This window comes from Schistocerca cancellata, chromosome 8 (assembly GCF_023864275.1).
Source record: "Schistocerca cancellata isolate TAMUIC-IGC-003103 chromosome 8, iqSchCanc2.1, whole genome shotgun sequence".
Taxonomy (NCBI): Eukaryota; Metazoa; Arthropoda; class Insecta; order Orthoptera; family Acrididae; genus Schistocerca; species Schistocerca cancellata.
Genome location: NC_064633.1, coordinates 38,599,576 through 38,612,614, shown reverse-complemented (window position 1 = coordinate 38,612,614; position 13,039 = coordinate 38,599,576). Strand labels below are relative to the sequence as shown.

At 40.4% G+C, this 13,039-nt stretch overlaps 1 protein-coding gene across 1 annotated transcript in view; it reads left to right on the top strand.

Annotated features, from left to right (window-relative positions):
* The window catches only part of LOC126094634 (multidrug resistance protein homolog 49-like), a 437,775-nt gene that overhangs the window by 292,875 nt on the left and 131,861 nt on the right, over positions 1-13,039 (top strand). The window contains exons 12-13 of the mRNA XM_049909121.1: positions 7,038-7,241; positions 8,861-9,203. Coding sequence (XP_049765078.1) covers positions 7,038-7,241; positions 8,861-9,203 — 547 coding nt within the window. The remainder of the gene's footprint in view (positions 1-7,037; positions 7,242-8,860; positions 9,204-13,039) is intronic.

The window sequence follows — 13,039 nt, the reverse complement described above, 5'->3', positions numbered from 1 at the left end:
CTTCCTGACACTTAAATCTATACTCGATGTTAACAAATTTCTCTTCTTCAGAAACGCTTTCCTTGCCATTGCCAGTCTACATTTTATATCCTCTCTACTTCAACCATCATCAGTTATTTTGCTCCCCAAATAGCAAAACTCCTGTACTATTTTAAGTGTCTCATTTCGTTATCTAATTCACTCAGCATCACCTGATTTAATTGGACTACATTTGATTATCCTTGTTTTGCTTTTGTTGATGTTCATCTTATATCATTCTTTCAAGACACTGTCCATTCCGTTCAACTGCTCTTTCAAGTCCTTTGCTGTCTCTGACAGAATTACAATGTCATCGGCGAACCTCAAAGTTTTTATTTCCTCTCCATGGATTTTAATACCTACTCCAAATTTTTCTTTCGTTTCCTTTACAGCTTGCTCAATATACAGACTGAATAACATCGGGGAGAGGCTACTACCCTGTCTCACTCCCTTCCCAACCACTGCCTCCCTTTCATGTCCCTCAACTATTATAACTGCCATCTGGTTTCTGTACAAATTGTAAATAGCCTTTCGCTCCCTGTATTTTACCCCTGCCACCTTGAGAATTTGAAAGAGAGTATCCCAGTCAACATTGTCAAAGGCTTTCTCTAAGTCTACAATGCTAGAAACGTAGGTTTGCCTTTCCTTAATCTATCTTCTGCTTTCAGCACCTGCTTTCTTTGGGATTGGAATTATTATATTCTTCTTGAAGTCTGAGTGTATTTCGCCTGTCTCATACATCTTGCTGACCAGATGGTAGAGTTTTGTCAGGACTGGCTCTCCCTAGGCTGTCAGTAGTTCTAATGGAATGTTGTCTACTCCCGGGGTCTTGTTTCAACTCAGGTCGTTCAGTGCTCTGTCAAACTCTTCACTCAGTATCATATCTCCCATTTTGTCTTCATCTACATCCTCTTTCATTTCCGTAATATTGTCCTTGTATAGACCCTCTATATACTCCTTCCACCTTTCTGCTTTCCCTTCTTTGCTTAGAACTGGGTTTCCATCTGAGCTCTTGATGTTCATACAAGTGGTTCTCTTTTTTCCAAAGGTCTCTTTAATTTTCCTGTAGGCAGTATCTATCTTACCCCTAGTGAGATATGCCTCTACATCCTTACATTTGTCCTCTAGCCATGGTTAGCCATTTTGCACTTCCTGTCGATCTCATTTTTGAGACGTTTCTATCCCTTTTTGACTGCTTCATTTACTGAATTTTTATATTTTCTCCTTTCATCAATTAAATTCAATATTTCTTCTGTTACCCAAGGATTTCTACTAGCCTTCATCTTTTTACCTACTTGATCCTCTGCTGCCTTTACTATTTCATCTCTCAAAGCTACCCATTCTTCTTCTACTGTATTTCTTGCCCCCGTTCTTTTCAGTTGTTCCAAAATGCTCTCTCTGAAACTCTGTACAACCTCTGGTTCTGTCAGTTTAACCAGGTCCCATCTCCTTAAATTCCCACCTTTTTGCAGTTTCTTCAGTTTTAATCTGCAGTTATTATATAATCTTCTGACACCTTCTAGTATCTCTAGTCTTCTTGCGTGTGTACCACCTTCTTTCACGATTCTTGAACCAAGTGTTAGCTATGATTAAGTTATGCTCTGTGCAAAATTCTACCAGGCGGCTTCCTCATTCATTTCTTACCCCCAATCCATGACTATTAAATTTTCGTCTCCCTTCACTATCTGAATAATTTCTTTTATGTCATCATACATTTCATCAATTTCTTCATCTGCAGAGCTAGTTGGCATATAAACTTGTACTATTGTAGTAGGCATGGGCTTTGTGTCTATCTTGGCCACATTAATGCATTCACTATGCTGTTTGTAGTACCCTACCTTCTCCTATTTTTGTTCATATTTAAACCTACTCCTGCATTACCCCAATTTGATTTTGTCTTTATAACCCTGTATTCACCTGACCAAAAGTCTTGTTCCTCTTGCCACCGAACTTCACTAATTCCCACTATATCTAACTTTAACCTATCCAGTTCTCTTTTGAAATTTTCTAATCTACCTGCCCAATTAAGGGTGCTGACATTCCATGGTCCGATCCATAGAATGCCAGTTTCCCTTCTCCTGATAACGACACCCTCTTGAGTAGTTCCTGCCTGGAGATCCGAATGGGGGGATATTTTACCTCTGGAATATTTTTTCCAAGAGGACGCCATCATCATTTAACCATACAGTAAAGCTGCATGCCTTTGGGAAAAATTACGAATGTAGTTTCCACTTGCTTTCAGCCGTTCGCAGTACATCTACATCTACATCTACATGATTACTCTGCAATTCACGTTTAAGTGCTTGGCAGAGGGTTCATCGAATCGCAATCATACTATCTCTCTATCATTCCACTCCCGAACAGCGCGCGGGAAAAACGAACACCTAAACCTTTCTGTTCGAGCTCTGATTTCTCTTATTTTATTTTGATGATCATTCATACCTATGTAAGTTGGGCTCAACAAAATATTTTCGCATTCGGAAGAGAAAGTTGGTGACTGAAATTTCGTAAATAGATCTCACCGCGACGAAAAACGTCTTTGCTTTAATGACTTCCATCCCAACTCGCGTATCATATCTGCCACACTCTCTGCCCTATTACGTGATAATACAAAATGAGCTGCCCTTTTTTGCACCCTTTCGATGTCCTCTGTCAATCCCACCTGGTAAGGATCCCACACCGCACAGCAATATTCTAACAGAGGACAAACGAATGTAGTGTAAGCTGTCTCTTTAGTGGACTTGTTGCATCTTCTAAGTGTCCTGTCAATGAAACGTAACCTTTGGCTCACCTTCCCCACAATATTATCTATGTGGTCTTTCCAACTGAAGTTGTTCGTAATTTTAACACCCAGGTACTTAGTTGAATTGACAGCCTTGAGAATTGTACTATTTATCAAGTAATTGAATTCCAACGGATTTCTTTTGGAACTCATGTGGATCACCTCACACTTTTCATTATTTAGCGTCAACTGCCACCTGCCACACCATACAGCAATATTTTCTAAATCACTTTGCAACTGATACTGGTCTTCGGATGACCTTACTAGATGGTAAATTACAGCATCATCTGCGAACAACCTAAGAGAACTGCTCAGATTGTCACCCAGGTCATTTATATAGATCAGGAACAGCAGAGGTCCCAGGACGCTTCCCTGGGGAACTCCTGATATCACTTCAATTTTACTCCATGATTTGCTGTCTATTACTACGAACTGCGACCTTCCTGACAGGAAATCATGAATCCAGTCGCACAACTGAGACGATACCCCATAGGCCCGCAGCTTGATTAGAAGTTGCTTGTGAGGAAGCAAGGCTGTTTTGGTTAGTGTTAAAAGGCCATATCAGTCAATCATCCAGACTGTTGCCCCTGCAACTACTGAAAAGGCTGCTGCCCCTCTTCAAGAATCACACGTTTGTTTGGCCTCTCAACAGTTACCCCTCAGTTGTGGTTGCACCTACAGTACGGCTATCAGTATCGCTGAGGCACACAAGCCTCCCTACCAACGGCAAGGTCCTTGGTTCATGGGGGGGTACATACTGTTATAAGTATCATATATAACTTTGTAACAATATACATTTTATTGATATACATTCATGTTATTATTTCTCACTAATATCGGCATTACTCCAAAGTGGTGTCAAAATTGCCCTGGCGACTGGGGAAATACCAAAATCCAGTAGACATTGCTATCGCATTGTTCACTTTATAAATGGAATTAGTTTAACAAAATTATATTTTTAATGAAAGCAGAAATCCCCAATTAAACTTTAGGTAGCTCAATAAAAAACGTAACTAAATCAGTAAAAATGTAAAAATTAAAAATGTCTTAAGGTGTTGGCATTTCCCCGGTCTAATTTCTGTTGTGACTTGCTCAAAAGGAGATAGTATTTCACAAGATTTTTCAATAAATGATCTGTCTTCATTGGATAGTTTTGTTAGTGAATCCACACTGAGGATGGCAAGTGTGCTTTGCAAAGGCTCTTTGATTTTCAAAAGCCTGTCAAACATTTCATAGGGCAATCTTATTTCGGTGTTAAAATAGGGAAGTACATTTGCTTCTGAATATTGCCTAATTTCCCAAGTGCTTAAGGACTTCATGTGAAAATTCTGCTATTGACTTAGCTTTTTCCCTTGTGTCTGTAATTGGTTCAAGGCTTGCATGCACAATTAAATTCAGTTATCTGCAAAACAAGGCACATTTGCACATCATCATTGCCTTCACCATACTTGGTGCATTATCTGTAGTACACACTACAATTTTGTTTGTTGAAGTCACATTTTGTAATTCATAGGAAATGTTTTCAGCTTTATCATTGTCATGGAATTTAAAACTAGATAACAACTTCAGATTGCAGTTTTTATGAATGAAGTGAGCAGTCACTGCAATATAATTCTCATTTTTCACAGATGTCCATTGGTCAGTCGTAATACAGATGCAGGATGCAGCTTGCACTGCAGATCTTACTCATATGAGTGCGTTGTCGAACACTTGAGAGAGTTAACTGTTGGAGACTGTTTTTCTACTGGGAGGTACATAGTTTTCATTCAATAAATAAGTCATTTTTCTAAACTCTACACTCTCAGCTACATTAAATATAAGTTACTCTTTAACAAGTCTTAAAATCTGTTTGTCTATTTTGGCTCATTGGGGTGGAGGCACTGGTCTTGATGCAAATCCAGTAGTCTTTGTTTGTCTACCACACCAACCCAGAACTGGACCGGTGGAAGTGCTTGGTATTTCTTGCCCAGTTTGTTCACCTTGACGCATTGGCACTGAAATGGCAGATACCTGAACAGTTGCTGTGGAAACCGAACTGGCTTCATCACTGCCGGAGATTAATAAACACTGGTTTCGAAAGAGTTTTACTTACATTAGCTGTTGGATGCTTATGTCAGAAATGTCTGTTTAAGCAAGAAGTTGAACTACTTTTAAACGACAACACTTCTGAGCACAAGTTACATTTAATTTTCTCAGGATTCATCTTCAAAAAATAATCCTACACCGGGCTTCATTAACGCCGTAGCTGAAGACAGAAGAACCAATATGAACAGAACTGGAGGCAGGAGCAAACTGCAGAAACAACGGATACACTACTGGGATTCCCACATTCCGTTAGTATGGGTAATATACTTGTCCTGCAAATTTCCGTGCACGCAAAATGAATCATTGTGGAGAATAGACACGTTGGCTATAGACTCACAAATAAAGCCACGTAATTTGAATAAATAACAAAATTTTTGTCCCCCAAATCCACCGTGATTTCCAGCCCTTCCCATTCATCACTACACCGTCAGTGACCCATCAGCCAGATTGCTTGGAAGTATACGTACATCCAGTGTATGTATATGTCTAAAAACTGCCACTCTACACCTTTTTTTATCCAAAATGTTGTAAGGTTTACTTGCATTTTTTAATATGATTACTGTACATGAACAGAGAATTGTATGTTATAAGATATGTGTAATTTAATTGAATATTTTTCACAATTTTATTATTTTGAATGCGAATAGTGTGCGTTATTTTATTGTTTGTTAGTGTTTATAAAGCAGATATTACTCCATTTTGGAATAGGGCAGCCAATTAGAAACAAAGCTTTATTTTCGGAAATCATGAGCTTCATGCTGTTATGTGTAAAAAAGATTTCGACACTCCTGAAAGTGTTTTATGGAGTAGTACGTTAAACGTGTTTCAGTATCTGTGCCATGCCCAAATCTCATCCGAGATACAGTGGAATGAAACATGACTGTATACAGTGAATCCATTCCAAGCACAAGTGGCCTGAAACCGAATTATTTTGAAACAACGATACAGTTTCTGTGTCTGCCTCGAGATCAAATCTGGTCCAGTTATCCAAGACAGAGGGGAATGAAACACCACTATTTCGAAACAGTGGAACACTGCCATTTCGAAACACTGAAACAGTTCCACGTATCCATACACTATATTGAAACATAGAAACAGTGGCCAAGTCTACTTTGTATATCTGCTGTCATCGGCTGGCGAGATTGTTTGACATGAACTACGACTGGCTTACAAAAGTGCATTGCAATCTCAATTTCAATCCTTCAGAAAGTAACGTGGTGTTCAGTGGAATTCAAATTTATACTTTCGTAATATGAAAATATGCAGTTTATGTGTTGCTGCGCATCAGACATATTTCCAAAGCGTGTTTTTTCCCCTGAGTTTCGTTTTCTAAAGTGCTGGGAAATTCAATGTCAGTGTATAAAACCACAACCATTGAAAGGATTGATAGGTTTTACAGTTCCAAGGGAAAGTATACTGTTACTTAACACGGAAAAAGTGTATTTTCATCCGGGAGAAAGTTTATTTTTAACCGGGAAATCCAGGAAAAATCTGGGAATTTTTTGTTCCTCATCCACGTTTACAGCCTGCTGTTGGATGTACAGCATCCACTAGCAACACCTGTGATATGTAATATTCCATGTTGATGTGGCCAAGAATACGTTGCAACCAAAAAAGAAAGTGTTAACACTTACTTGGTTGAACATAAAGGGAACTGTCACCTGAGGCAAACTGACAAACTGGATTTAGCTGAATGTGATACCTAAACAGGAACCCATTAAATAAAATTTGTTGAGACTAGCATTTTAGTCAGGACAGTTCATTATCATGTACACTTGTGTACAGAAGCAGTAGAGATTTACATACAACATATTACTTTTAATATATGTGCCAACAGGACGATCGATTACTCTTAATTGCCAGTGATGACACAAGCCAGAGATGATATTCATTTGGCATCATGTGATGTATGGTGATGCCACCAGGGGGCCCTCAAGCCCTTGATGCAGTTGCCGTTTTTTCTTCAAAGATGTCTCCACAACTGGAGACAAAACACCAAGGATTAGTTTTATATACCTGTCAAGACCTCTCAGCTTGGAAGTTTTAACTGAAGTATAAAAGCTGTTCAGTCTGTGGGACTTGTGTCTTGTCTCTGAATCTAAGTAAAGCTTGACCTTACAATTAAAATTTTGGTTGATATTTTGTATTCTAGGTGTCCTTGGATGGCTGTGATTTGAGGAACTTGAATGTTCGTTGGCTTCGTAGCAACATAGGAGTTGTTGGTCAAGAACCAGTACTGTTTGCAACAACTATAGCAGAAAACATTAGATACGGAAAACCTGATGCAAGTCAAGCAGAAATAGAGAAAGCAGCTATTGAAGCAAATGCCCATGACTTCATATGCCGAATGCCACAAGTGAGAAACAATCTCATCATTTACATGATAGTGATATGTGTACTGTTAAAATTTATTGCTGGCTTTGCTATATTGTAAAGCTTCTAGAGCATTATTATCTTGAGTCCACCTGCACATGCACACACAACCATAACCAAATGCAAACACCCCCCCCCCTCCCTCCCACTTGCTCTGTCCCCCTCCTTCCCCACTCCCCTCCTGTCCCCTCCCCGACAGGCACACGCGCTCACACACACACACACACACACACACACACACACACACACACACACACACACACACACACACACACACACGTACACGTACACGTAAAAAAAAAAGACTGTGACCTGACATTTATCTTTAAGACAATAATTAGTGTACCACAAATATCTGAAATCTCCCAACATTTTTTTTTAAAAATGTCATTCTGCCAAATAGATGCGATATTTATGTTTATAATCACTGAGACAATCTGTCACAGAATGATGCCATTAATGCTGTTATTACAATATGAATTGATAATTACAGTTTGTGCTTATTCTAGTGCTGATTCCGGTCAATGCTTTGAAACTGACCAGCATCGACTGTGTACAACAGAATGAAGTTTGTTCTAACATTACAGTTTTCTTGCCATTGCGATTTTATGTTTGTATCAGTTGTTGCATGTCTTTTGTTTCATGACCCTGATCTCAGATTGATGTAATCTTGCTGAAATTGTTTCTTCTATATTGATCCTGTGTGATACAACATGGATAAGCTATTCCAAATCCTAACATTTGTTTGTGATGATCGTGTCTTGCTCATTTCAGCTTTGCATTTATGTTGTTGATGGTGTATCACAAAAAAGTGTGCTATTAAACCCCACTGAAGGATTAGAGTGCTAATGGCCTTGGTGCAGTGGTAACACCAGTTTCTGTCACGTCACTGAAGTTAAGCGCTGTTGAGCTGGGCTAGCACTTAGATCCATGACCATCCTGTGTGCCGAGTGCTGTTGGCAAGAGTGGTGCACTCAGCCCGTGTGAGGCAAGCTGAGAAACTACTTGATTGAGAAGTAGAGGCTCCGGTCTCGTTAACGGCTGGGAGAGCCGTCTGCTGACCACATGCCGCTCCATATCCGCGTCCAGTGATGTCTTTGGGCTGAGGATGACACGGTGGTTGGTCGGTACCATTGGGCCGTCCAAAACCCATTTGGATGGAGTTCAGTTTAGTTTAGTTTAGAAGCATTAGAACAAGAAATTGTATATGATGGAAATTATGAATGACACACTGTTCCATTTAATAAAGAAATAAGGAAGAAAGAATATTAAAAGGAGGTTCAAGTACAAGACATTCAGTACGGTGCACCTCTCTATCCCTACCCTTCCGCCCTCACTCACTCTTCGTCACTACTTCTCCTCCTCTCTCTCTTTAGCATGATGAATATACACAGAAATCAGAGGTCACTGTAACTACATATAATGTTCATATAATGATTAAAACCTTTCTTTAGAGAAATTACATTACTGAGGAAGTGTCATTGGTGACAGAGGGAGATAGAACATAGCTGTAATCTTCACTACTGTTTAGTACAGCAGATTATACAAAAAATATTGATTAATGACACCAATGTGTACTTATTATACAGTTAATTTCAACAGGGCTATGATACTCTGGTGGGAGATAGAGGAGCACAACTTTCAGGTGGCCAGAAACAGCGGATTGCAATAGCGAGAGCCCTTGTGCGCAACCCTCGCATTCTGTTGCTGGATGAAGCTACTTCTGCACTAGATACCCATAGTGAAGCCCACGTCCAGGCAGCACTGGAGAAGGCCAGTGCAGGTCGTACCACTGTGCTGGTTGCACACAGATTGTCAACAGTGGTGTCTGCAGATCGCATAATTGTTCTTTCAGGAGGCTGTGTTGTGGAGGAAGGTACTCACTCGGAATTAATAGCACTGAATGGATATTACAGCAAATTAGTAGCAGCTGCAGGAAGAGATGGTGAGTAAAGTATGGCAGCATTGTATTTATCTGAAACATCTATGTGATATTAACTAATTTATTGTAGCCATCTTTACACATTAATTTGATCTTTACTGTAAAGCCTGAAGACAGAATTGTCTAGTAAGTTCTGAAATTCAATTTGAAACATTTTTCACTATCACCGTAACAACATCTATTGAAAGTAGGATTGTTGGACAAAAAGAATTAATTTTTCAGTTTCTCCTGGCATATCTGGTGGTCGAACAATTTACAGTCGTACTACTAGTCCATAGTGTTCAACGGGCTCAAAATTTTGGCGATCTGACGTGTCACCGTCATCAGGTGTGTTGACATACTGAGCTCATGAAGGTACACAGCTGACTTACATCCTCTCACACCACAAGCTGTTCTGTTCATCGGTCCATGCCTGAGGGCATACATCAGCATTCGCAGAGGTGTTTGCATCAGTGTGTGTGGTAGTGTTGATGCAGTTGCTCTGTCTGTCTGTCCTGGTCATCAGATTGTTGTGTTTGGCGAGTGTCTTCGTAATTAGCCCCAGTTATCCAAGGTGGATTCTCTAATGACACTGTCCCATAATTTGGAAGCTTGTGTTAAAATCCTGGTAGGTTCATATTCCATCATTGATTCTCTGACAAACAGTGTTCTGTGGTCACGAACTTGTTGAGGTACATTAATTGAGTCTGTCACTGTTGTTTTTGGCATTGATCTTCAGTGGTGCACATTGTTCGTCCACATTGGCATGGAATCTGATGACAAAGACAATGCTTCTGTTGTTGTCTTCCACAAGGACTACACTGAGAAGATGCAGAGCTTGCTAAATGATGACACAGGAAGATCAACACTGACAACACCAAGAAGGTGGAGAACAAGACCAGTGCACTTCTTAAGGAATCGGAGTTACCAGAAGGGGTCATCAAGAAATTTTAACCCCAAAGAATTGTACTGCGAAGACTTTATGGAGTCCCTAAGGTCCAGAAAGATTAGGTGCTGTTATGTCACATTGTCAGCAACATCAAAGCTCCTATGTATTTGATCACAAAATACCTGAACTAAGTCCTTATGTGGGTAAATGCCCACATCACATCCACAATTCTGTGGATTTTGTGAAACACATCAATGACCTCAGGCTCAAAGACTCCTTTATCATGGTGAGTTTTGACATGGTTTTGTTATACACCAGGATGCCTCTACATGAGTCACAGGAACTCATTGGTCAGAAATTTGATGAGAAGGCCACTGACATTTTCAGGTATTTTGTAACCTCTTCATATTTTCTATTTAATTGATGGATGGAGTTGCCATGGGTAACCCACTCTCATTAGTAGCTGTGAATTTATATATGGAACACTTAGAGGAAGAGGCCCTTATGTAATCTAAGTAGAATCCCACCTGCTTTTTTGTGGATGACATGTTTATCAGCACCATATGAGGAACAAACTTCTTGCCTTCCTTGTACACCTGATCTCTGTACGTCCCAATATCAAATTCACTATGGAGACCAAAGGAGGAGGAAGACTACCATTGCTGGACTTAGCAGTCAAGAGAAGAGCTGATGATGTCAACGATGGGGCACTGTGTGTATTGGAAGAAGGCGCACACTGACCTGTATTTGCATGCAGATAGCTGCCACCACTATGCACATTGAAATGGGATATAAAAGCTCTAGTACACAGGGCACACGCCGTATGAGGTGCAGAGTGTCTGCTCCAGGAAATGAAACATCTCAGAACTGTGTTAAAAAAAAAATGGATACTCAGAATGGCAGAGTAAGCGCGCTCCTTGTTCTGCTACTACAGTACAACAAATGGTGAGGGAAGAAATCACGGAGTAAGAGGTAACCTGAATACTATACACCAGCATGCTATTGGGAAAAGTAGGGCACATACTGAAAAAGCAGTGGGTGAGAATTGTCTTTTGCCTGCCCAATAAAACACAGGCTTTATTGGGAAGTGTCAAAGATGACCTCAAATTATGGAAGCCCAGGGTATATCAGATTCCATGTCAATGGGACAGATGTATATTGAACAAACAGTGTGCACCATTGAAGATCGAGGCCAAGAACACCAGCAGCACACTCGACTAATGTACCCCAACAAGTTTGTGGGGTCAGAATGCTATTTGTTAGAGAATCATGTAATGAAATATGAACATACCAGGATTTTAGTGCAGACTTCCAAATACTGGGACAGTGTTATAAGGGAAGTCAACAAAATTTGCACCAGGGATAATCTATATCAATCAGGATTGTGGGTATAATCTCAGCAAGGCTTGGGAACCAACACTAGGTATAATTAAGAAGATGCTCACCAAACAAAATGATCTGGCGACCAGAGCAGACAGAGAAACTACTTCGATACTACCACAGATGCTGATGCAAGTGTCTCTGTGGAGTGAATGGCTAGTTGTGGCAGGGGATATACACTATGTTATCAAAAGTATCCGGACACCTATTAGTAGACAGTAGTATAAGGTGTATGAAGTCTTCAGCTTAATGACGGCTTGAACTGTGCTGAGGACACTTTCAGTGATGTGTTCGGATGTATGCGGAGGAGGAATGGCAGTCCATTCTTCCTCAAGAGCCAAAACCAGAGAAAAAAGCGATGTGGAACACTGGGGTCTGGGGTGAAATCAACATTCTAATTTGTACCAAAGGTGTTCCATTGGGTTCAGGTTGGGGCTCGTGAGTGGGCTAGTCCAATTCAAGAATCTTATCTTTCACAAACCATTGCCTCACAGATGCTGATTTATGATACTGCTGCAATCAAAGTCTCTGAACTGTTCCTCTTCCTGGGTCTATGGAGAACACAATGCTGTAAAACATATTACTGTTCTTCCACATTTTTCTTAAGAGCAATAATGGGACCTCATCATAACATCAAAAAACATTCCCATACAGTACCACGACCTTCTCCATACTTCACTGTTGGCACTACACCTGGTGGCAAGTAAAGTTCTCCAAGAATTCGCCAAATCCGAACCCTTCCATTGGATTGCCAGAGGGTACAGCACTATTCATCCTCTAAATTACTTGTTCCCAGTTATCCAATGTCCAGTGGTGTCACACTTCACACAACTGCAAGCATCATTTAGCATTGGCTACAGAAATGTACGACTTACGAGGAGCTGCTCGTTTTTTGTGCCCCTCTCATTTTAATTTGGTACACACAGTCATTGTGCTAGCTGGACCTCTGATGGCACTCTGAAACTCACAAGTGATTCCTGCCACTGATTTTATGAGATTTTTGTACTGTCACCCTTTGCAGTGCATGACAGTCCTTGCTCCTCTGCGCATGAGGACTGACTGGTCTCAATTTAGCTGTGGTTGATCCTTGGCGCTCCCACTTCACAATCGCATCTCCATCACTTAACTAGGCTGTCTTTAGAAGGACTGAAATGTCCCAGGTGTATTTGTTACTCAGGTGATATACAACAAGAAGTCCATGCTAGGAGTCAGTGAGGTCTCCTGACTGGCCCATTCTCCTGTTGCTGCTTTTCTACTGGTATGATGATATTCCCTGCCTCTTTTTATACTGGTGGATCCGCATATCTGATGTCTAGTGGTCAATTCCACATTACATGAAGGGTGTCTGGAAACTTTTTGATCAGATAGCGTAAGTCGGCTGTGCACCCTCAGGAGCTCAGTTTGTCAACAAACGTGACAATGGCAACATGTCTGAGCCCTGAAATATTAGTCCTGTTGGACACTATGACTGGCAGTACACCTATGGTGGACTGCTTGATCAAAAGGATTTAAGTTTATCTTTACCAAGCACTTGAATCCAAAATATGTTTTCATCTGGCTATTGTTATGCTCTTTCAGTGTACCCTGGAAT